The sequence below is a fragment of the Vespa velutina genome, chromosome 1, assembly GCF_912470025.1.
Source record: "Vespa velutina chromosome 1, iVesVel2.1, whole genome shotgun sequence".
Lineage (NCBI taxonomy): Eukaryota > Metazoa > Arthropoda > Insecta > Hymenoptera > Vespidae > Vespa > Vespa velutina.
Window position 1 is genome coordinate 14,167,035 of NC_062188.1, and position 27,000 is coordinate 14,194,034.

The window sequence follows — 27,000 nt, forward strand, 5'->3', positions numbered from 1 at the left end:
GACGTCGCTAGGATTTTAAGAGAAAAACATGATCTTAGATTTAATTTTAAAAATATTTTGTTTAAAATCGTTTAAATATATGTAGGCAATAATCAGAGAGTATAATTTGTTTATTTCTGATAGATAGCGTGCATAACAATCGTAATTTTGTTTTTCTCTCAAGAATTCTAATACTATTTCTCTAGTTCATGATTATTTGTTGAATGTTGGTATAGACGTTTGATTTCCAATATGGCTGCGCTTATGTATTAATTTTATTATGATTTTTAATTTGGCGAAGCAATATTATATTTCTAGATTAATTCTGATTACAAAAAAAAAATATATATATATATATATATAAATGTTTTCGTTATCGGTCATGATATTTTATCGCCCAAACAGGTGTTATCAACTGACGAAATGTTCTTGCGACAGTGGTAGGGTATTAAGAATTGAGAAAGCATTTGGCAGCATAATCTTATTTGACGCTATTTCTGTGACGTAAAAAAGATCAACTGGGAACTCTATGACGATGAATAAATTGAGACTAGGGTCAGATTACATTCCCCTCACTGAAGAAGACATGTTGAAAGTTCGAGCGATTATTTCATTTTCGAGACTAGCTTGGGTCACTGTATCTATACCACTGTTAGCATTTATTTTCTGTATTATTTGGTCTGTACTTTATAATTTCGAACATGCCACTGCAACCCACTGTAAGGTAAAATATTTAATTAATGAAATTTTTACAGAGACTAATTAAAAAGTAGAACAATTTGAATTAATGTCATTATTTTAAAATATATTATTTATTTCATTAGATATATATATATATATATATATATGAATTAGATTGGAATAACACATATAGTTAAACTTTCCGAGCTCTTCTTTATAGGTCTACAATTTTCTTCCATCGGTTTCTGCAACGATCGGCCATTACAGACCTCAAAGAGATGTTTGGAAATTGGCGATTGCTATACAAAGTGTAACTAGAATGTTAGTTTTAATTATGTATTATCGTTATTATAAAGAACATGTATATAAATGGGCACGATATATCAGTAACATTGTCTTATCTACGTATATTGTCGAAAATATATCTCTAATAACTCTAAGCTTCTGGACTTCAGACTCAAACTACGGTATGTACTGGGACGTACATACATTTATACATTTATTTACATTTGCTCAGAATAGTGATAATAATGATTGTTAATTTGTTTTAGCATTTCACAAATTATCTTTCATAACATTTTTATTAATGTCTTCTATTCATATGCCATTATCATACTTTGTTATGAAGAATTGTTGTAACGTAACCAGAGATTTTTATGAAACTGCATCTATAAGATGGAAATGGAGGGCAATGATGTCAAATGTGTTGTCCATATTATTAGCATGTTATTTTTTTTATAGGCATAATAAATATTGCGAACCATTAGGTGAGTAGAAGAATTATAAAATAATAAATTTTTTAATATAATAAAATATGTACTTAGTAGTTAGAATACTTTTAATTTTAAATGTGCAAGGGAAAATTAATAGTTTTTTTTATGATTTCAGTATATTCGATGTTCGCTTTGAGTGAATATGGCGTTGTTCTCTCAAATATGATGTTTCATTCGACAGCTGGATGGGATTTTGCAACATCTAGAGTTTTGATATCAGGGAATGGTATTAGATTGATTTAAATTATCAAATTATTTTGGAATACACATTTATAATTACATTTTAGATATTTGAAATATTTTATTTAACATATTCATATTTTTTAATTTGATTTTAATAATCTTTTAATCATATGTACCTGATAGTGGTTAATATGTTTATTATATTAGCCATGGTATCAATCATGTGATTCAATCAAAATGGTAGATACTTGTGGAAAGTATACATCATATGTGTGATATCAAAATATGCTGATTTATTATAAATTTTTAGGGAAGGGTATTTATATATACATATATATATATATATATATATATATATATATATATGTATTGGTTTGGCAACTAAGTGATTGCCGAATTTCAAATAAGGAAACGACAAAATCCGCAATCACTTAGTTGTCAACCCAATATATACATACAAGAAAATAGGTAGAATGTAGATAGATATTTATCATCAATTGCTATTATACAAAAATTTTAATACAGGAATATAAAAATTTCATTTCGTTTTTATTTCTTTTTAATAAATTGTTTTATAAACATATGCAATGCATTATGTGATTGCTACGAGATATCAAGTACTAACTAATATATAGAAACAGCATAGGAAAATATATTATAATCTTATGATATATATTTTGGACAGTAACAGATTCTATTATGAAGTATAATTACTGTGTACAAGAAAGTGGAACTTTTCTCATTGCTGAGAAATTTCATTAGATCCTTCAATCATATCACAGAATATTAAAACTTGAAGTTATTTTCCATTTTATCAGCAATGTATTTTGCTATGGCCATGCTACTCGTTGCAGCAGGTGAAGGAGCATTACGACAATGAAGAACTCTGTTTCCAATATTCCCATTTCCATTGTCAAAAACAAAGTCGTCTACCAGTTTACCATCACGGTCTAATGCTTGTGCCCTAACACCAGCTGGTCCTCTGAAATACAATGAAGTTATTTAAAATATTAGAAGAATTAAAATAGAAAATAAAAAGATATAAGGTACACGTATACAACCATATATACCTCTTTACATCTTTATACGAAATTTCTGGTATAAATTTTTGAAGATCCTTTACTGCCAATGGATAGAAAATTGATTTAATTATTTCTGTAACTCCAGGTACAAAGTACCTGAAGCAGAGCTTATACAATCCAGGAAATTTGGCCATTTCTATGCAATCTCTTATGTTGATATTATTCCATCTAAATGGACAAAATAACAGGACTTCGATGAGCATCTTTCATTCTTACAATTTTTCAATGAACTTTTCTGCTGATCCTTACTTGTAACCTTCTCTAGATAGCGCCAAAATTGCATTCGGGCCTAGCCACATTTCACCATTTATTCTAGGCGTAAAATGTACGCCCAAGAACGGTAATTTTGGATTAGGTACCGGATATATGTTCGTTGTACATAAATGTGTTTTATTTTTATTTAGAAGAAGGTATTCGCCTCGGAAGGGAACTATCCGTGGATTTTGATCGCATCCTGTCATGACGGCTAAACGGTCCGAATGTAGACCAGCGCATGTTAATACATATTTCGTTAAAATAAACTGAAATAAATTACAGAATGATCATAAGTAAGAATTTATAAAACTTTTGTCACATTAAAGGAGAAATAAGTGCACCTTATTTTTAGACTGAACGATTATAGGTGCAAATTGTCCTCTTATTTGCGATTCCACCATTTCTGCGAATCCTTCAACTTCATAATTAAGCAATATTTCACCGCCCAATTTTTGAAAATCTTTGGCAAAGTGATTACAAATCTCAGCCCAATCTACAATTCCCGTCCATGGCGACCAAATGGCCTTTTCACCCTGAAAACAAAAATCTGTTTTGCCTTTATCGATATTGGGAAGTTTTCATATATCGTTACATTCCTTGTCTTAACAAATACTCAATTTTATGATAATACTGTATTTAATAATAATAGTATTTACCTTACATTTTGGTTCGTAATTTGAGATGCACTCTTTATCGACTAATTGAAGATCAGGTACATTATTTTTCAATCCTCGTTCGAAAAGAACATTTATCAAATCAACCTGTTGGTGATTCTGAGCTACTATTAATTTACCTATTTTTTTATGAGGTATATCGTTCTTGCATACATAGTCATATGTCAGTTTTAAACCTTCGACACACAGCTTCGCCTGCAATCATTGGCTACCAGATCAAATATTTCTTAAAAGAGTGTTGCTCAATCATTTGGAATCGATCGAGATTAGGATTGATATAAAAAGTAATTATAAGTTATTATAGATCAAATTTATTTCGTTAAAAGTATCATTTTTTTTCTATATTACCTTTATACTACCAGGCTTATAATAAATGCCACAGTGAATTACGCCACTATTATGGCCTGTTTGATGTTTTGCTAGGGCATTTTCTTTTTCTACTATAATTATTTTCAAATTAGGATGTCTTATTAACATTTCACGCGCCGTAGCACATCCCACGATTCCACCACCAACGACAACGAGATCGTATATGTTGCAAATATCATTGCTAAGAAATATAATAATTCATTAATTAATTTCATTTTAATTTATTTATTTTTTTAAATTATAATATTTATTACAATAAAAATGAAAACTTCTTAAAACGAGAGAGAGAGAGAGAGAGAGAGAGAGAGAGAGAGAAAGAAAGAGAAAGAAAGAGATAGAGAGAGAGGAGGGAAGGAGAGAGATCAAGTTTAAGACTAACCTTGACATGCACGTATAACGACGTATCAAACAATTTAAATTCGATGATATCGTTGGTCTTATCAATAAACTTAAAATGTTTCCCGTCATTCTGGTCTCTTTCTTTTTACAAATTTGATGTTATAACGTTTCTGAAAAAAATATGTACGAACATCTCGATCAAATATGTAAGCACATCTCGATTATCCGGAAAAGAATTTTTCTTTTTTTTTCTTTTTTTTTTTTTTTTTTTTTTTCTTCAATAACGAGTTCATTAATTCTATCGTCGTTTCGAATCATTATTCAGTTGTTCTATGACTATAAATTTATTTATATAATTATTCTCGCGATATTTTCTTTTTTAATTTCATTTATAACGATTTTTCGATAAGAAAACATAATATTTAATTTTCTCAATCGAATTGAAGCAATTTAAAAGATAAACAATACATGAATAAATACAATGTAATCGTAACTTTCTAATCGTAACTTACGAAAAAGAGAAAGTTTAATTAAACGGATTATTTATTTCAAGCTCAAAGAATCAAAAGAATCAATGAAAGAAACGATTATAATTTCTTTGAGGTTGTCGATATTTTAAAATTTCAAATCAAATACCTATTTACAAAATAATAATTTCGATATCGATCTATTCGAATTATCTCGGTGATTTATATCATAGATAATTAATCCATTCGAGATAGAACATGTTTACTTTTTTTTTCTTTGTTTTACTTTTCTACGCCATCACTTTTAACACGTGGATACGATTACATAACGATAAGAATCATATTTGATTTTAGTTTCCTCAATGAATCACAAAACCAATTTCATTTATACACACGACTCGATTTGTAAAGAAGCCATCGTCGTGAAGAAGACAAAATTCTATTTCCGTTTCTCATAAAATACGTGTTTACGACTTACTTCTCGATTACAAAAAAAATCAATGACAGTCACGCTTACTGAGCATACGCCGTTCATATTTTTCAAACTTTGCTATTAATGTAATTAACTAATCAAATAATATAATATATATATATATATATATAATATATATATTTATATATATTATATATATATTATATATATATATAATCAGTTGTCCTCATTAAATTTGCTCACTATTAATATATATGTGTACCATTATTAATTGCTTTCTTTTTAGAGATTACACATTAAATTTCATTTGTATCTGTCATAGTCATAAATATACATATGTTCAAGAAATGGAAATCTGAAGTTTCTTGAAGAAGTTTGAAGATTTTGTGAAAGAGAGAGAGTAAAAGAGAGAGAGAGAGAGAGAGAAAGAGATGGAAGTAGGTGAGTTAATTAAAGAGAGAGAGAGAGAGAGAGAGAGAGAGAGAGAGACAATCGTTAAAATAAAGATAGAATATAGATGCTAAATTTTATTTGAAAATTAATTAATACCAACCGTTAAAAAATGTTTTTTTTTTCCCCCTTAAATATTAACGTCAAAATTTCATATTGCCCTCAAGTATTATTATGCTAAAGTGACTCAATTTAATGATGACGTACGCACGCGCATAAAAAAACCTTCTTGCTCGTCGCCTGAGCGAAGAAGACTGTCGAGTAATTTTTTTCGATTAATTCGGACGGAAAAGAGCTCTATCTTTCTTTCAATTCATGTGTTTCATTCTCGACTTCGTTCGATTGATAAAGAAGCTTAGCTCGTTCTAGTCAAGCATGTGGCGCCTCCATTAATTTCAAGCTACGCTTTTACTTGTTTATTATTCAAATTATTGATATTTTTTGTTTATTTTATATATTAATATTCTCTCGTTGACAGAGTTTTTATTCGTTCGACGTAATTTTCCAGAATATTATTTGAAAATTGTGGGAAATTTTTTCAAATACGTCTCGCACTTGAAATTACTTAGATATTGATTTCGAAATTGTTGATTGGATAAACTACAAATATAATTTAATTCATCAATTTCATTTTCATAAATAATTGCCGTTTCATTCTAATAAAATTTTTACTTATAACATTTATTATGACATTTATGAATCAACTTAATAGTATTAATCGAACTATATATTACAATTCAATTACAGATTTTCATCCTGAATGTATAAAGAGACATATGAAATTACGTAGAAAATTTATAAATGAAAATATAAAGTAACTTGTCATAAGATAATTAATAAGCGTCGTTTATAATAATTAAAAGCTTTCACTTCAAAAGTATAAAGAGATATGCGATGTTACATCGAAAATACATAAATAAAAATATAGAATAATTTGTCTCAAGGTGAGTAATAATTATCGTTCATAATAATTAAAAATTTTCATTTCAAAGGTACGAAAGGACGTGTTAAATTATATTAAAAAATCATAAATTAAAATATAAAAAAATTTGTCATGAGTTGAATAACAATAAGCGTCATTTATAATAATTAAAAACTTTCATCTCAAGAAATATGTGAAATTACATCGGAAAATCATAAATTAAAATGAAAGAGTAATATGTTATATAATGATCGACAATCACATCATTTATAATAATGATTGTTCGAATTTCATGGATCAGTTATTTTTAAACTTGCATTGATCTCGATATATTATCGGAAACAAAGCGCAATATATTTCGCTTATTGTCGAAGAATTTGGAACTAATGCGCAGAAGCACGTTATTGCGATCCCGAAGGCGACTCACGTCATTATTTTCAAAAGTATTATCTTCGGACGTTGGTCGTTCGGACCATACGGTGTTTACGATCGTTTCGAATAAGAATGGTGTTCTTGGATGGTTCATGATAGTCTCTTTGCAATAAATACGGAACAATGTACATTCTCTCTATAATATGTATATATATATATATATATATATATATATATATATAATTTTATATATGAACGAGTACATAACTATCGAAAAGGATAGTTTTGAAACGTTTTAAGATACTCTTTCACATTCGTTTAATTCAAGCTATACATATTCTTTCCGTTTATGGAGTCCTACACTTATATCAAATTCAATTTTAATATATAAAGATATTTCATAGATATATAAAATGTATATAGAATTTATAGGATACGTATAAAGTATATATAAGAATTGTATGGAATGTATAGGATGTATATGGTATTTATATATATATATAGAACATTTTATAGATATAAACTTATGACATTTACATTCACCGTAAATAACATAAATTAATCTATCTACACATATATGATTGCTTCGAGCAAACTGACATTTCTTTGATAAAATGATTCTGATTAGTAGCTCTCGTCTTTTGGCTTTCTATCTTTATTCAACGAAGCGTTCATATTAGACGAGAAAGTTTAGTTAACGTTACTACTCTGTAATAGTTCGTATGACATTTCGAAGATGAGTCTTACAGATCGATTAAACCTGAAAACGTATGTGCATGGATATGTATATGTGGAAAGTTCTGCATTTGAAATTTGGACGTCCAGAAGAACCTACTTCTCTCTTCTATTCTCTCTCTCTCTCTCTTTATCTCTCTCTCTCTCTCTCTCTCTCTCTTTCTTTTCTATCTGCTCATTCGCTCGTTTTATTCGTGAAACGTAGACGAAACCCACCTAGCCAGAATGCGTCGGAATTCGAACCCCTGTACGAGTTTTCCTACCCTCTTCTTCTCGTCCCTCCGTTCCTAGCCATTGTCCCCTTTCTTTCCCCTCTTTCATTTTCATCTTGCACCTTTTTCTCCTGTATCTCAAACGAAACTCTATTTTTATCATTTATTACTCGATCGAATATTTTCCTTATCTCTTTTTTCTTTTTAATTTTTTTTTCTTTTAATTTTACTTTTTAGAAAATAGGTCATCGATGGAGAAGCCATCGAGTTAATATAATTTATTTTTAAGATATCATATATATCATAATAAATAATAATAATAATAATAATAATAATAAGAAGAAGAAGAAGAAGAAGAAGAAAAAGAAAAGGAAAGAATACTATAAAATTGAACGTAAATTTGTCGTTCTAGCAGAAGAGTATTTTATTTTTATTTGTAAAAATTAACGATGTATGAGTTTTTAAAAAAAAAATATGATTTATAAAATAAATTATGGTAACATACATTACGACAAAATACTTTGTCGTTGACAGAAAGTCTGGATTTTACGCGTGGAAGGTTCTAAAGTAACGGCTTGTTCGTTCAACTCGGTATAGCCGATGGTATAGGATGAACGTAGCGAACAATTCCATTGTTGATCGTATCATTGAGCATAGGGAATATACTTAAAAGCAATGTCTCTCTGATCGAGAATTTTCAATTCATCGAACGAAGAACCCCGCCATTACGCGATGCATTTCGCGATATCCATTAGTAACATTTTTTTTTATCTCTTTTCGTTTTTTCTCTTCTTCTCGTCCGTCTTTTTCAGCAATTATTATTATTTTATCTCATGAATTAATAAAAGAAAAGTCTGAAGATATTCTATCAATACCAAAATGACAGTTCGATATATTTAAAAAAAGTTATTTTAATGACATAGAAATTGATTTTAGTTTTTAAAAAATATGAGTCTTTCAACACTAATAATTAAAATACAGGAAATAACATATAAATAAATTATATATATATATATATATATATATATATATATCTATATATATACCTAATTTTATAAATGAACATTACTGATTCATTCTTATGAAGTGCACATAAAGAATTTAAAAAATAAACAATTCAATCGTAACTAGTAACTCTGTGTTACAAATTACGAATTAAGAAAATAAACCGTTTAAACTTTGATTATCGTAAATATAATATAAAAAAAAAAAAATTTGAAGAACAATATATAATTTCATGAGTAAAGAAAAATCGAAAAAAAAGGACAAAGAGAAAGAAAAGAGAGTGGGGTACTAAATAGATCAACTACGGTACTGAGATGCGCGTCGTGCGCGGACGCGGCTGCGCGTCGGTTCTTTGACTCCGTGTACGGAGTCAGTCAACCCGCCGCCGGCGTCCAGGCAAGACGGTTCTTTCGTGTAGAATATTCTTATCTCACTCATTCACTTGTCTTCGTGATAAAGACAGAAAAAGAGGGAGTGGGAGAGAGAGAGAGAGAGAGAGAGAGAGAGAGAGAAAGAAAGAGAGAGAGAGAGAAAGAGGAGAGAAAGAGAAAAAGAACAATCGTAAAATAAAAATCGAAGTAATCCTTCGAAATACTATTTTTTTTGCCAAAACAAGCCAAATAGAATTTCGTTCTCTTCGATATTCCTATTATTCGCGCGCGCACAGATCGCGAGTGAACTCTCAAAGAGTAAGAAGGAAAGTAAACCCATAGTCTGATGCGCTATACCGTCACCTTCGACCTTTCCTACGGCGATCCGTGGAACTCGTCGTGGAGATTTGAGTGCCGTGTGAGTGCGTCGTCGTAACGATGACGATGACGCGAACGGACGCGCGTTTCCGCGTATAGCCGAGCGGCGCGCCGCTCATAAAAGAGAAGATCAAAAAAAAAAAAAACAGAGAAAAGGAAAAGAAAACAAACTGAAAAAAAAACTTTCCTCTTTGTCCTTGAAATTTATATTTTGAACTCGTCTATTAAATCGATTCTCTAACGGCTACCTGTAATAAAATAACATTTGATTGTTCGAAAATAATTTTGAAAAATCAAAAAATTTAAACAACTTTCGTTGAAAGGAGGAAAAAGAAAAGAAACAAAAGGAAGAAAATGGAGGACGAATTGAGATGTCCTTGTTGCAAAGAACTATTCACGGAGCCAGTTTTGTTGCCCTGTTGGCACGCTCTGTGTCTCTCGTGCGCTGTTAATCTTCAAGCACCACCCGACTCACCACCCGAATCGACAACAGACTCCTCAAATGCTCCTTGCTCCGATCAAGAAGCCGACAAATTGTCAATACTCTCGGAAACGGATTCGGGCGTCGTCTGCGGTAGTACTTCGACTAGTTCACGACCTGGAAGTTACGTTGGTACACCCGGGAACGGTGGTTTCCCACCATCCGGAGGAACCCTTTGTCTATCTTGTCCTGTATGTCGTAAAACGGTCTACTTCGACGAGGGTGGTGCTCATAATTTGCCCAAGTATAGGGCTATGCAACGTATCGTTGAAAAGTATCAAGAATCGAGGAACGCAAGAATGCAATGCCAGATGTGCGAGGGCGAACCCCGTGAAGCTACCGTCGCTTGCGAGCAATGCGAGGTGATTTCTTCTTTTTTTTCCGATCGATTAATCTCTTCTCTGTCTAAATGTTGTATTATTTGTCTGTGATCTATTTATCTTCCATCATGTTATTTTATTTCATTTTTCCGTCAAATCGTTATAATATCGAAATATTACTATTTGCCAAATATAATTATATTTAATATACTATCTATATAGTATAAGCATAGTATACTATAATACTATATATTTCACGTTGTAGAGATTTAACTAGTTTTCTTGATTGCTTTGATTAGCTCGATTGAACACTGACTATTGTACGAATTAGATTTGATCTATGGATTTATATATATATATATATATATATATATATATATATATATATGTGTGTATATATATATATATATATATATATATATATATATATATTCATTATAAATTGTATTAATCAAGATTTGCATCGATTTATGGATTAGGGAAATCGTACCTTGCATTTCTTTTTAATAACTTAAATAGAAATGAGAAAATTATATTCAAATTCTTATTGTTTGTTTTATCATTTATTAAATAAGGTTCTATTTAATCGATTTTATTTTTTATCTATCTTTTTTTTTTCTCAAACGATTTTGAAACGTTTTATTACTCATGGATATCTAGAACAATAATAATGTAATCATTTGAATGACGTTTGGAAATTACGATAGAAATGTCCTTGACGTTAAAACAACAGTCAATTTCAAAACAACGCTTGTATAATAAGCATTAATCGTTTACCATTATATTTATGGTACATTCTTGTGTCCTCGATCGTGTACCGATTGCTATAATAAAGTCGTTCAAAACAAGGACAACCTTCTATTCAATCGCAAATTTAAAGTATATTATTCATTGTTATGTTATTATTTCTTTTACGATTCTAAGAACTCTCTCCATTTATTTTTCAGCATTAACATATATTTTGATCTCGTTTAAATGTCTAACACAAGTCGGAAGTTTGAATTTTAGATAGATAGATAGATTGATAGACAGGTTTAAAGTTTGGACATCGATCAAAAAGTTTTGACGTAAATCGATTCCTTCGAGTCTTCGTGTTTTTCGAGAAAAATGACATTTTATCATTATCAAATATATTTGTTTTTAATTCGAGTTAATAAAGACGTAATCAAATCTCAACATCGTGTAAATTCTTAATCTTTATAGGTCAGAATTATCTTTTATGTTTCTTATCAAAAACAAACTCACCGGCAAAAATAATCGAAAAATGTTTCGATAGATTGTTGCTTGTGAATTCCTCGGAAAAGTGCAGTAGGTACTTGATTTATTTGCATTGCACTTGAGCCGTGATCTCCTTCGCTCTTTTTTTTTTTTCTATCTCTCTTTTATTCTCTTATCAATTGAATATAAATAGGAATATAATTAGAACGTTCGATCGAATTAATCGAAGATGACACGTTTTCCCGAGGTGATAGATTAAGTAAATGAAATAGCACATAAATGTGATATATATATATATATATATATATATATATATATATTCTATATTTGTTTATGTTTTTTTCATTTCGATACGTTTGATGTTTGCCGTTCTTCGACGAAACGTCGGCATCGTTTAAAGTCATCGTTGTGGAAGAAGAGTAAAGTTGAGAGAGATAGAGAGATAAATAGAGAGAGAGAGAGAGAGAGAGAGAGAGAGAGAGAGAGAGCAAAAGGAGGCGAGTTAGATGATAAAGCAAAAAATAGATCTCGCGGGTAGTCACGATCGACTCTTGATCTCACGATGTCTGGCGAAATTTAGAGAGCAACCTCCTAACCGTGAGAAATCCAAAACAGAGGGAAAATCTTTTGATATCGGATCGATCTCGGTTCGTTTATCAATCGTCTTTCTAAATTATTTCTTTTATTTATTCTCATACAGATATTATTTATCTAATGAACGAATATACGATAGTATAATTTCTATATTAATGAATATTTGTATGTATGTTTAAATTTAATTAAATAAATATTGTATTTTTTATTTTTATTGTTAGTGATGATAAAGTTTTATCGTAAAGTTTCATTATAATCGATTTCTTATATTTTATCAATTGTATAATAAGGAAATAGATGATATTTTTTTTGTTTATTTATTGGACGAACTATATAAGTTTTGTATTAAAATAACTTTAAATTAATACCGTTGTCAATTAGTAATGACAACGTTTTATCATAAAACTTCATGATAAAAAATTTTTTCATATATATGATAAAATTTTATCAACTATAAAAAAAAAGGTTCGATCGTTTTTTAATTATTTATTAATTTTTACAGATATTATTGTCTGTTACTTATAGAGGATAAGTTTTATTTTTATAATTGATAAATAATTATCAAGTTCTTCTAATATTTTGTAAGATTTCGTCGAAGCAAGATGAATCGATTCGTCGAACTTTTCAATACAAACTTGCCCGATCGATCAGCGCAGTTTCGAAAGATTTTTCTACCGTTCGTAAATACTCGTAAGAGGGTTCGTAAATAGAAGTTCGCGATCTTGTGCTAAACTCGAGTGAGAACGAGAAAGAAGGAGAGAAAAGCAACGGATGGCAATAAAGCCGAGAACGAAATCGCGTTAGAATCCAATGAAAAGCGCGACGAGTACTTGTCGTTCTTTTCAACGACTTTACGCTGTATTTTCCGAAGAATACGAAGGAAAACTTTTTCCTTTTTTCGTTGCACGATCGAATAAACGTGTAGCTAATCGTGTCGTATATGTGTATTGTCTTTGTGTATGTTATGTGTGTGCGCGCGTGCGCCCTCGCATCTGTATGTATACATTCGACAATACTTTAACCTTTTATAAACCAATTTTTTTTTTTTCTATATATAAAAAGATGATTTTTTTTTTATACAAAACTTATGATATAACGTAATATTTAACAAATAGTAGCTAACAATTTATTTTGTAAGGGTTAAAATGAAGTAATATTTAAGAAAAATGAAATAAGATTAACAAAATGAAATAAGATTTGATATAAGATATATGAGTGTACGATTTCGAAATTACATGGCATTATAGAAGGTTAATAAATTTATTATATGTATATGTACATGTTAGTATACCTAATCGAATATTTAGTTTGCAGTTTACATACAGCTCCTCTTAACCCTTTGTACCTCTATTCCCGTCCATCCCGAACTAAAATAGAAGTAACAAACCATGTTATACGTAATATGCGAACCAAAGTTATCATGGCTATGATGTAGGTTAGTTTATCGAGACTCTGATGTGTGCAACTATCCCACTTTACTCGTTGTCTTACTTTTATAACTTTAGACAAAGCTCTCTAACTTGGCTTAACCCGTAATTTTCATGTTTAGAGATCAGAAATATTAGAGATCAACCTAGATCAACTTCGTTTAAAATAATAACATATCTGAAATACAGACGTATTTTATATTTAATTTTTCGTAATGATGGTAGAATAATATTCGTTTATATTGTATCTTTCTCTTTAAAAATAATTTTGTAAAGGTATATCACGTTATATTATGTAAACGTTATATTATAATCGTATAAATCTTGATTAAAAAAGATCGATTGTATTTGACGCGTTTCATATTTCATTTTATAAATGATGAAGAAGAAGTATTTGTTTATATTCCTTATGTCTCGTGAATACGTTCTTGTAAGATATTTTGTTGACATTATTTCATGTAATTATTTTCGATGATAAATCTTCATAAAAATCAATCGCTAAATAAAATATTTACATAGATAAGATAAGATAAGAACATTTTTGATGCATAATCTTAAAGAAGCGCAGGTGTTGCTAAAGAGAAGGTTTTCATCTCATTATTTTCTTCCCAATCTCTTCTTATTTTCGTTTGGGGGAAGTGACCGTAGGATTAGAGAGAGGAAAAAGTTATTACAAGAGTCTGGCACTTGCAACGTAAGACGTATATTTTTCGTTTACTTTCTTTTTCCTTAGATATACAGACACACATACAGAGACAGAACAGCCTATCTCATCCTTATTCCCCTTTCGTTTCTTCCTACGAAGACTTACTTCGTAACTCTTTACGAGTGAGAGAGAAGTATAGTTGAAGCGGAGGAATAATAAAAGGGGTAACAACGTCTTATACTCTTTTTTTTTTCCTTTTTTTTTTCTCTCTTTTTCTCGTTAAGATTCATGTCCCTCGTATCGCGGTCATCTTCTCGACGCTCGGAATATGGAATTGTACCGAGTAACTATTTAACTTGCCAAGTGAGGCTTCGTTTAAATTCACGAACGTTCGTGTTTCGTTACAAACCATGGATCATTCGAAGAAATAATGATTCTTTTTCTTTTTCTTTTTTCTTTTCTTTTCTTTTCTTTTCTTTTTTTTTTTTTTAAGTTTTCAACGATTTCGTACTTCGCAAGACAAATTAATATCAATTAATTAATGTCAATTGGAATTAATGAGCAAATTGGATTAAGTTGCAATGAATTATATTAAAAAATAATGTCTTTTTAGTTTATCGAATTAATTGAAAATTTATTTTATATGAATGTTTTTTTTTTTTTTTTTGTTTTGATATAATTTAACGAAATGAAAAGTTCGACGTTTATCAAAGCAGCACGTTTTCTTGGATCTTTTTTCTTTTTTTTTTTTTTTTCAAATATTATGTCTTGATTGTGAAGAAAAACTTTTCCTATGAAAATCTTTTCAATGAAAATTTTTCCTATGAATTAGTATAGACGAATATTTTAAATGACAGAATATTTCAAATCGAAAGATAATTACTGCATCCTTGCAGAAAAGATTTCTAAGGAATTATGACAATTTAAATGCTTTGTGAGATCTATTGTGACGTATACTTGTAAAATATAAAATATTTTCTACGATTTTGTTTTTTTCGAAAGCATTATGTTTATTATATGTTTATTATCTTCTAAAGCAATTCAATGATTTAAGATAAATTGTGAATTGAAAAATTATTATACCAACATATAATAAAGAAATTATTTTGATTGATTTTATATAATTTTCATGGAAAATATTATCCGAATGGAAATTTTCTTCTTCAATCGTATCGATTATGTAACTTATTCGGAATATTGAGATTGATAAATTGATTAATATTTTTCTTTCGAACGTAAAACGTGTTATCAAGAATTTTAATTTTCATTGTTTCCTTATTTCTCTTTTTTATTAGGTTACGTCTATCATATCTTTCTTCGCAAACATATTTACTAAGTGCATCCGTCATAGAAATGCACAGAAATTAATCCTATGATTTAACGCGATGACTCTGCATGCTCATATTTTTTGTTAAATATGGTTGCCCTCAAAAGAGTCGCTCGTATTTCCTGAATGACTTAGGAAAATAACACATCTGCAGTATATATATATGAAGATTTCTCTCTCTCTCTCTCTCTCTCTCTTTCTCTCTCTCTTTCATTCTATTACAATATTTTGCGTTATATCAAATTAAGAAGATAACTTGATACATATGTGTCTTTTAATAATAAATCATGATAAATATCAAATTTAAAAGTTTAATAATAAATTATGGCATAAAATATCTAATAGTAGGATTTTAATTAAAGCTTTAATGCTATTATAGCTATTACCTCATGAAGATTAGATCATGAAGTTTCAAATTATATCACGATTTTTTTGTTTTGTTTGAAATAAAAAAATCTTTTAAGATGCAAAATCATGTGAAGAATTTGATTTAAATAAGTAAAAGTAAAGAAATTAAGATTTTTGAATGAAATGGAGGCTGCAATAAATGTTTAATTTTTATAGGTACTGTACTGCGACGCCTGCAGAGAATCTTGTCATCCAAAACGTGGTCCCTTGGCGACTCACAATCTTGGACCACCGCGAGGCAGCTGGCAATCTAGCAGTGGCAAAGGTTCTCGTGGATCTGAAGGTACTCCAGTTTGCAACGATCATAATGGCGAGGCCGTTTCTCTCTATTGTGCACTCTGCAAAATCGCAATTTGTGGGCTTTGCCTTCGAGATCGACACGCTGCTCATCCACATGATGTTCTGCCATTAGCAGCCGCCTGCAAAGCACAAAAGGTGAGTTTATATGAATCTAATATCTAAAATTTTCTTTCTTTCTAAGAAAACGATATACGTTTTTTTAGATCTTCGTGTAATCATTATAGTTCGTAATTTGTAGAAAATGAACATTTTTCGTAAATTATTTTTCGTAATGTACTTCGTCAGAAAAATGTAATATATTTCTAATGAATGTTTTCTAATCGAAGAGCGAATAATTTTCTTAATAAAAGCCAGTTAGAAATACTTATTAAATGAAATATTACTATTGGTATATATTTACTACAGTTTATTCACGAACGTTCTGCAATAATATAATATAATTTGGCTTTCATGAATTTTCTCCCCTCGAATATAACAAGTTTTATATTAAAATTTTCAATTTCATTTTCTTTGAAGAATTTTCTATTTATTTAAAACAAATGTTCTATTTATTTAAAGAGTTTTTTCCCGTATAGAATTTTAATTGTATCAATGTGGAAAAACATTATTATTATTATTATATACAATTTTGAAATGAATGTAATTTGAAAATAACCATATATTCATACGAATACTTTCGAGATAATTTATCTGCATCGTCGAACAAGCAACATTCGAAGATAATCGATGACGCGCCGCCACAATGGACCGAGCCAATAATCCAAGCTCATACAGAGACATACATATCACGACATATTCGCTACCGCGGCAACGTGCACCGTATGAAATATTTTTCTACGAGCGTGTGAGCGTCTCTCGCTCCTGCCATTGAATTTTACGCATCATATAATGTAACGACCCATTGACGAACACAAGGTTCGCTCGTTTTTGAGAGATTACGACCACATTTTTAAAATACCGACGTGTTAAATAATCCTTCCGGAAATAGTTCAAATGGGATTATTTTCGATTAGAAAATGTTTCCTTGTTATCAAACGATGGAATCGGATTAATCTTTGTTTTCATTATTCCTTAATTAATTATTATATACAGTTTCAAAAACATTTGATTAATGAAATATTATTAAATATATTTATTACAGTTTATTTTCAAATAAACTGTAATAATGTAACGTATTTGTTAAAAAAAAAAAAAAAAAAAAAATATATTTCTTTCATGCGATATCTTTTACATGTTTGATTTCTTGACAATTATATTGTTCATTAAGTAATTAAATAGCCTCATTCGTTCAATCGTTAATTTTTCTTTTTATTTTCATAAAGAATCACGCGATGTAAAAGAAAAAATTTGATCTTAAACCGACAATCCCTTATTTCGAATGATAACTTTCATAATTCGTGACTTTTTTGTTAGAAATAAAATAGAATTTCGGTGTGTGGATAAAAGGGACACATTTCAATCGGTCTTATCAAATGGTCGTGTTCCTATTATCTTCCAAGGATTCTCACACACATACATCTATATATCGAATGTAATATCAAACAAAGAGACAAGTAGGCTAAGACAACGAGGACGTATTGTCGAGGCGGTCAGTTGTTCGGCAATCAATTTATCAAATTACTGGAGCCAGGCGGTTTTGACGGTGCAGCGGCAATTTATCAGATTAGCCGAGGAAGTGATTCCCATAGGGCGATGGGATCGTAGCCCCATATGTCAGGAAGCGACCAGGTGTTGGCGTCGACTGAAAGCCGCTTCGACATTTTCGAAGCGTATATGTGCGTATTTATACTCACACATCTAGCTAAGATAGGTGATATTGTTACCAGCTGTTGATCGAACCATCCTGAGTATTGTTACTTCGACTAGATTGTCGTCCGTTCATTAACGTAGATTAGAAATGTAGATTAGATTGATATTGAATATTTTGTCTTATATTAATGATTCTTATTTTTTTATTTTTATATATTTTATCTATCAAATATAAATATAAATTACGTCGGAATATATTGATATTATGCAGAATAAAAAATTTAATAATAAAGATTAGAACAATTTAATAATTATCTTTATTCTTAGAGAAAAGGAAAAGTTCAAAAAATTATAAGCTAATTATATCCATAAGAGATAATATTGATACCTTTATGAAAATATACAAATTATACATAACCATAATGCGTAAAAAAATTACAATTATTTACAGATATTGGATACAGATATTATATATTTCGCTGTATAAATATATATAATTTAAATTTCAATAATTACAATAAAAATTGAAACAGAGAAATTTTACGATAACTTCGTCAAAAGATAGTCGTTGAAAATTTCTTTGTCAGGTAGATCGATTATATTGCAACGATTTTAGTTCAATACTAAACGACGTCACGCTAGAAATTACACGAACTTAACTTCTTTGTCAACTTATAGGAGAGCACATACATTTCGCATAATTCTGGTACTATCACGTATTAATGTTGATGTATGAGAGTATAGTAAGGCATATGTATACACACATACACACTTGTATGCTTCCGATAGTTCCCGGTAATTACTTCGAACCAAGGCTAATCACGAGAATGGCTACGTTTTCGAACGACGCTTGCGCGATAATTCCTATTTAAGCCTTCGAGCTGGGTCATACACGAAGGACGAAGTACCTATCTAATATTCTATGCTTCTCTTACACTTTGAAGATGAATAAGGTTCACGAATCTTCCTCTTACGTACAAGTTTCGTACACGCGCTGTGATTTACGACAATTTACGTCCTCCGGGACTTTATCACGACGTTCGCTTTCAAGTCGACAGTGAGATCGATGTAAAATGCTCATTAAGATACCATCCGTCCTCGTTTAATTTAACTATATATTCCAAGTACGTTTAATCGTTGATCTTTTATGCGAGGACCCTTTCGAGAACATTGAAGTACAATCGTTCCTGGACATAAACATGATATGTTTTATCCAGTAAATATTACTTTATTTCTTTATTTTATTTTTATAACGATATTTGTTACTTGTTGGCTGATATCAAATTTTTTTTTATAATTTTTAATAGAGTGCATATATATCTATATATTTATTATTTAAAAAAAATTTTTTTTTTAATAATAATTTGTATACACCTATTATATGATTAATTCTTTTGATTATATCTCCTAAATGTTCTTTTTATGATTTATTAATTTATCCATAACATTATGTTTTTTTTTGATACATTCAATATTACTTTTGATTAAAATAAATTTTATATTTTGTCGTTCGGAATAGAAAATTATTTCAGTTATTAACAATTTAATAATTGTCTTTAATACAAATTTGTAGATATAAGTCGATCAATATTAATGATTTAAATATTATTTTCTTCTTTACTTTTCCTTTCCATGATTTGTATGTTTAAAACTTTACAAACCGTTTTTGTTCTATAACAATTGTTACGAATAACCGAAATAATCGGATAAAAAGAAAGTAGTTTATTTTTACAGATAATAAGATGAAAGATACACAGCTGTACACAAACATAGTATAACTGACGCGAATATTTTTTTGTCTACACATAAAACACATACTAGTATCTTTTTCTTGTTCGTTTTAACGATTTTGATGCGAAGATGGATTAATAATTTCATAAAAACGACATATATTCGTGGCCCATATAAAATACCATTTTCATCCAACGTTAATCTGTGAACGAATAGCGTGAAAATTGTACGTATATAAATTATATCTGTACAAGTACATTCATTCACGTGTACGCGTGTATATACACACACACACATACACACACATTTAGTACAACGTCGAAGTTAAACGTACATATATGCATATTGTAATTCGACAGACGTATGAAAAATTTATTACTTTCGACATATATATATATATATATATATATATATATATATATATATATATACTTTTTCGAAACGAATGATGCCGAACGTAGCTAAACGTTATCTTTAGGATTTTAGCGCTTTGCTCGAACACGTTGTTCCGTCGATTGTTATCGTCGACGTTATTTCTCTCTCGTATCGAATAATAAAACGAGAAACGAGATTACATTGAGCGCTGTTCGAAATGTTAGTGCCGATAACCGATAGCTTTGATTGCTTTTAAAAGAATGCGGACGACATAACGCATGCGTGGGACGCAGAAGATTCTATTAATCGATTTGTCAGGCAAATATATGTGTAAAAATATATGTGTGTGTATTTTTTTTCAAGGATGTGTTAATTGATCGTAAATCGCTTAAGCTCACAATATAAAGGGCCACGACTACGCCCAAGTACCAATATCTGCCGATGACGTATTTCTAATTTGGCGCTAATTAATTAGGGAGAAACGCGTGGGATGGCTTTTGTAAGTTAATCGAAGATGTCCGGTTTGTGAGTGGACATTTTATAGACAATCTTCCTCCTTTATTACGTTTCGTTCTATTGGAAATTTAATACCTTCATTTTGATTGAATTCACTTTTGGTAAGTAGTTTAAATTAAATGACTATTCATTAGATTTAATTTATTTCATGCTTATTATAAAATCCTAATCGTTTCATGCTTATTACAAAATCATTTAATATCCTACGTATATTATTATACAAATTCATAAAGCATTAGATCGAATTTATATAATAAAAATATCTCTAATTAATTAGAAAATATTGTTAAAATAATTATAATATCAATAATATATATTTAATAAATATAAATATATAAAAAAAACATATATATTTAAAAAATATTGTTTTCCCATAGCACAAATGTCAGTAATTATCTAATTAATCTATTAATACACACATATATTCAATTTCTTTAACGAATATATATATATATATATATATATATATATATATATATAGAGTTATTTTTTTTATATGAATTCAATCTAATGCTTTATGAATTTGTATAATAATATACGTAGAAAATTGAATATATATATATATGTATATATATATGTATATAATTCTTTAACAAAGATCTTAGAATAATCAAACGTCACTTTGAACGAATCTACGTGTATTATGAGATATCGATGTAGATGGATGAATTTTGTGGCGATAAATTTTATAGAGATATAGATAAAAAGTTCTCATCATAGAAGAAAGGAAAGAAAAAGAAAAAGAAAGAATGAAAGAAAGAAAGAAAGAAAGGAAGGAAGGAAGGAAGGAAGGATAGAGGGAAAGCAAGAGGAAAGGAAATGCGATATCAAGTAGAGGTTGAAAGTTCGTAGAGGGCAGGTCATATCCGAGTTCTCGTCTCTCTTGGTGGCTCTCGAAAGCGACGGCAAACGTCGCGACGTTCGCAATTTCCTCTGGCAGGGACGCCGACACTCCTGGCTTTGCCTTGAGGAGTGCCACGCCTTGAATCTACCGTGTCTATCACAAAGAAAAGGCGCGATACACACACACATACACACATATACACATACGCATACGTATAACGTACAACGGGTTGTGTAGTATGACGTGTGTATTATACGTAAATCGTACAACTCGACCTCGAGGCGTAAAGGTAAAAAGCCGAGACCCCCTGTGGGCTTCCCTTCTGCTATCCTCTCGTGACGTCGAGAATCATATGTGTTATGTTTACATGTGTATGTATTCTGTATGTATATACTTGATCGTTGTGCTTCTTGCCGTGACTCGGAATATCGCATGGTGCAAAGAAAACTTTCTTTCAAGGGTGAGGGAGAAGAAAGGAACCAACGGCTTGTCCAGCCTGAAAGAAAAGAGAGAGAGAGAGAGAGAGTAATGTGAGGAGAAGGATAGAAGAGCTCTATACAGTATAGTGGGTGCATAAGGAGAGAGAGAAAGAGTTAAAAAGAGAGGAGATTAAACCGGCCAGGACTTGTGATTCTTCGATATCTCGTATTATATATCATGTACATATACGTAGATATATATATATATATATACACACAAGTGAATCAAACCATATATATATATATATATATGATATGTGAACGTATGATGTGTGCATAAATATACACAAAGATACTATTTACACGTATATGTATGCATATAATGCTGTGAACGTAGGTAAAGATGTTGAGAGTACTCGTTCTCAGGTCATTATGCCATGCATCGTCTTTCCTCTTCCACCCATCGTCCTTATTTCCTTTCTCTCTCTCTCTCTCTCTCTCTCTCTCTCTCTCTCTCTCTTTATCTATCTATCTATCTCATACTCACACATGTATATTATGCTCATCAAATTGTTCCTTTCTTTTTTTTTCTCTGGATTTTCTCTTTTCTTGCTAAGCATAGAACTTGAAATTTTACGCGAGAATAGGATTCTGAGGACAGGAATAATACAAGAGAAACAGATAGATAGATAGGTAAATAGAGAGAGAGAGAGAGAGAGAGAGAAAGAATGGATGTACTTAAATTACAACGCGTACTTAAATACAGACACATGTAGGATACACTTCGACGAACTTTGTGCACAGGAGTGGAAGGTAATGGTAACGAGACTGCCTGATGTATGATAACGATGTCTTTTCCTCCTTCTCTCTCAGTATCGAAGAATCTTCGAATAGCATGTCTTGATAATATTGGATCAAGTTTGATTCGATTTATATACCATTCTCGATAGGTAGAAATTTGAGAATCAACGTGCGATAATATCAATTCTCTTATCATAGAATTTATGCTTAATGTTCGAGACTGAATTTTGCTTAAGTAATATAATATTGTAGAAAATTTGTTAGATTAACTTAAGATCTTTCGAAATCGTTCTATTGAATATTATTTTCTATTTATCTATTTCTTTTTTTTCTCTTACGTACATAGATATATTTTTATTATATGAATTAGTTAGTAGATACGTTTATCTAAGCATAGATTTATGTTTAAATGTATCGTTTTAGTTACAATAGGATATGCTTTTTAATGACGAATTGAACGTAAATTTTATTAAAGCATTTGAATGATTTGTCAAGAAATAATTTAAGAGATATAATTTGACGCAGGAAATATATTATTGTCGCATTTCAACTTGGAATGACTTTTGACTATATATACACAGGTTTGTATGTAGACAATACGTTGTCTTTTACGATGCTTTTCACTCGTAACTTTTTATTCTGACTCTCTTCACCAAATGGCTACTTAGATACAATGCTTTATCCTTGCTAAGCCGTACATTAAATTCCTTCCATTTGACATTTAAAAGCTTAGCTCGCGTTGCATAATTTACATCTTATTCTTTCGTATTTCACATCGAATTTCTTCTTTTTAAAGAATAGAATAATAAAATGTCGAAAAAAGAATTATTCCCGTTAGCGTGTTATCGATAAATTTTCAACGATTACGTTTGTTCGAAAACCAGTTGTATCTTTGGCTTTATTACCACACGATTCCGTAATATGGAATGTAATTCGAAGTCCAATCCACAATAAGGAAAATAGAGAGGATGAATATTGGTAACATCTGCCACACATAACACGAAGAAATCTTTCTAAGTTATGTTGTACAAAATTGCTTCGTATTTTTCTACTTTTTTCTCTGTCACGTAGATATATTTTAGATTTAGTTTTATTTATTTTAGAAAACACATATGTCGACTAGAATATAAAATGATTATTTTCATTTAATAATCATTTTATCAGATAATTTTATTCTAAAACTAATAAATAAAGAAATGATTTCATCAAACATTAGTTATAGATAAATCCAGTATTTTTAATTAATATGTATTATATATTTTGCACATTTTATATATGTATTTAAAAATTCTTATATAAATACTTATAATACATGTAGATATATAACTATCTACTTGTATAAAGTACTTCTCTCTTTCTCTCTCTCTCTCGAACAAAAAGATCTCTAGGCTGTGGTTTCCTTGCCTTACAAGTAAAATGTCGTCGACCTCGGTCGACACGATAGAGCTTCGTTGAACTCAAAGCGACGCTTCTCTTAGAAAAACGAACACCGTGTGGATCGGCTCGTTATGGGGAAATCGAAGAACGTAATATCCTCGAGGTTACTCTGTAACGGCCTTGAGGTATGCTGTATCGAATATGTGGTTACGGTGTAAAAGGCAATTCGTGTTATGTCTCCTTGCTGGTAGTAGTATTTGCATATACTTATATATATGTGCGTATTTAAGAATGCACAAGTGTAGAAAATACATGCCGAAAGTAAACCACGGAATTTTGTGGAGGCAGGTTAGTGATAATTTTTTTTAGCTGTCTCGTAAGGAGACCTTGCAGATGTTTACTCGTACGGGTTTAAAAGAAACAGAAAAAAATATGACGTTAATTTTCTTCTCGCTTCGTCTGTCGCCAATAAATTTTTTTCTTCCTTCGTAGCTTAGCGATTTATCTCTATCAGCCCGTTTAGAACGTTTCTCGCTTCGTTGCGTCGGTTCAGAGTCGAAGGGCATGCTGGAAATAGGTACGTTTAGTCTCGTTTGTTTCTTGCGACAAAGTTTATGAGTTCATTTTCTTAATATACTTACATTTTTTAATTGCTCGATGCTTTCAGATAAACGTGTTAAATACAGTGATTACGTTATAGCAAAAATTAAACGAAACAGTGAATAGCAATTTATAATAAAATGCGTGTTTCTAATTAAGATCTTAATTATTTTTATTGAAGTGTTAAATTGCGAAGTGGAAGAAAATACAAAAAAAAAGAAAAAAAAAAAAAAAAAGAAAAAGAAAAAAGAAAGAATGAAGCATTATTAAAAATATTTATAAAATAATTATAAATATTTTTATAGCTAAATTGAATTTGAAAATAGATTCTCTATCATGAGAATTCTCTTCGCTTCGAATTACGAAACTCGATCGTTTCATATTCAGTTGTGTAACGAACTAACCGCGACGAGATCTCGTGAATTATTATTCCGGTATTTAGAAAGTTCACTTTGGAAAATCACTAACGATCGGATATAGATTGACACGAGAATCCTTTGAATTCATTTATAGGATTAAGTTTGCTTCAATGTTAGTAAAATCGATATGTATACATATATTGTATATATATATATAAGTCATGGTTGTACGAATCTATGAAACGAGAAACATCTATATCCGTGACATTTAATCGTTAACTTCGTCCGTCCGATTACTCCGATAAAAGAGTCAATAGAGAGAGTTAGCTGGTGTTGCATCGAATACGGAAGCTGATCGATCGTTCGTTTCGACGTCAGGATATCCTCGATCATTTACCTCTTTCCGATCTACAGTATCAGTCAAAAGTTTATTTTAATATTATTTTTATCTTTTTTTGTTTAATTTTTTTTTTTTTTTTTTTTTTTTAATATTAACACCGTTTCTTTTCAATCTTATCATTTAAATTTAATAATTAATCATTAACACATTGACTGTTATATAAATTGATATATATTCATCTAATACTTTTCATAACTTAGCATTTTAGATAAAAGCATTTATGGAGAAATTTATTGTTATACTTTTTACATTGGACTTTATTTTAAATAGAATGTATAATATTGATCTTTTAAATGTCAAGGAAAAAAATTCTGTCCAATAGTTTCTAAAATCTACAAATATTTTCAAAAATCAAATCTGCAAAATTGAGTGCCGGTTATCCTTGACTTATATAGATAATAATCATTTTACATTGTAAACTTTGTTGATATCATTTTGATTGAGACAACAATAACTTTAAAGAAAAGACTCTTAGAAAATCAATCGTGAAGTTAGTGAAGTTTAGAAAACATGTAATGCTTGTCATCACATAAACAAATTTACTCGACCGGTTTACTCTTTACCTTCTTTTTGTTTCTTCTTCTTTTTCTTTCTTTTTCCTCTCGTTTACGTTCTTGGAGAGAAGAGAAAGAGAGTCGTCGTTTATGATTTAGTTTAGTCTTTCTTGAGTGCACTCACGGAAAGTTTGGTTTACCGGCTATGCTTTTTCGTTATTCTTTTGCTTACGAAGGACGAGTAAAACTTTTTCAGGGAAAGAAGAGTAAGAGAGAAAGAGAGAGAGAGAGAAAAAGGGTGAGGAAGAGAAAGAGAGAGGAAAAGGGAAACACGTTAAGGCCGCTCCTTCTTGAAGAGCCGGCTTTCAGATTGATGAGGTTCTTCGACGAGTGGTGAGGAACCAACCATAGCCGCTCGATTAGATCTCCTAGCCTTTCTTTATCCCGATCTTCTTTGCTGACCGCAATGTTGTTCTTTTACGGAAGCCATACCTTCGTGGAAAATCGATCGATCTTAATGGTTTAATCGTTTATATTTTCTTTTCCAATCGATAGATAGATAGATAGATAGATAGATAGATAGATGAATCGAGATTGAAAAAGAAAAAAAAAAAAAAAAAAGAAAAAAGAAAAGAAGAAAAGTTTTTATTTAGTTCATTGTTCGGACATCCTTATATAATTATTACAAAAATTTTCTCTTTATTAAATAAGTAAGAAAATCATTTTTATTGCCCTCTGGGGAAAAAAAAGAAATGATGATTAAAAAAAAAAGAAAAAAAGAAAAAAAGAAAAAAAATGCGTGATATTAGACATAGTAAAATAGGAAATAGAATTAACTAGAAATTCCATTCCTAAGAGGAGTACATTATATACAACGTTCGTCGTTGGCATTCGCTAGTATTTAACGATGACGTTGTCATAAAAAATTTTATAT

The 27,000-nt window shown here is 30.1% G+C and overlaps 3 protein-coding genes across 10 annotated transcripts in view; 2 read left to right on the forward strand and 1 right to left on the reverse strand.

Moving 5' to 3' along the window:
• The first annotated feature begins 197 nt into the window (after positions 1-197).
• Positions 198-3,317, forward strand: LOC124946500 (post-GPI attachment to proteins factor 2-like). 3 transcript variants are annotated; one of them, XR_007100112.1, is made up of 7 exons: positions 198-703; positions 881-1,127; positions 1,212-1,427; positions 1,549-1,659; positions 2,471-2,662; positions 2,784-3,038; positions 3,103-3,317. XR_007100112.1 is itself a non-coding variant. In XM_047487262.1 (5 exons), the coding sequence occupies exons 1-5, from the start codon at positions 509-511 to the stop codon at positions 2,494-2,496; spliced, it is 795 nt and encodes a 264-aa protein (XP_047343218.1). In that variant the 5' UTR covers positions 198-508; the 3' UTR covers positions 2,497-3,317. The 3 variants fall into 3 exon arrangements, 1 of the variants encoding a protein (XP_047343218.1); XR_007100109.1 differs by having other exon boundaries at positions 2,784-3,023; XM_047487262.1 differs by having other exon boundaries at positions 2,471-3,317.
• On the reverse strand, positions 2,096-5,948 carry LOC124946461 (L-2-hydroxyglutarate dehydrogenase, mitochondrial). Of its 4 annotated transcripts, none has more exons than XM_047487184.1 (8): positions 5,789-5,948; positions 4,376-4,505; positions 3,976-4,177; positions 3,610-3,822; positions 3,295-3,486; positions 2,948-3,219; positions 2,687-2,866; positions 2,096-2,598 (listed from the first exon to the last, which is right to left on the reverse strand). In XM_047487184.1, exons 2-8 carry the CDS (start codon positions 4,462-4,464, stop codon positions 2,403-2,405), a joined length of 1,344 nt encoding a protein of 447 aa, XP_047343140.1. In that variant the 5' UTR covers positions 4,465-4,505; positions 5,789-5,948; the 3' UTR covers positions 2,096-2,402. The 4 variants fall into 4 exon arrangements, with proteins under 4 accessions (XP_047343140.1, XP_047343157.1, XP_047343147.1 ...); XM_047487201.1 differs by lacking the exon at positions 5,789-5,948 and adding an exon at positions 5,281-5,299; XM_047487191.1 differs by lacking the exon at positions 5,789-5,948 and adding an exon at positions 4,972-5,227.
• A 3,338-nt stretch (positions 5,949-9,286) lies between these two features.
• The window catches only part of LOC124956443 (E3 ubiquitin-protein ligase TRIM9), a 101,662-nt gene continuing 83,948 nt past the window's right edge, over positions 9,287-27,000 (forward strand). For all 3 annotated transcript variants that reach the window (XM_047512258.1, XM_047512267.1, XM_047512275.1), the window contains exons 1-2: positions 9,287-10,523; positions 16,258-16,536. In XM_047512258.1, the coding sequence (XP_047368214.1) occupies positions 10,035-10,523; positions 16,258-16,536 (768 nt within the window). In that variant the 5' untranslated portion in view covers positions 9,287-10,034. The remainder of the gene's footprint in view (positions 10,524-16,257; positions 16,537-27,000) is intronic.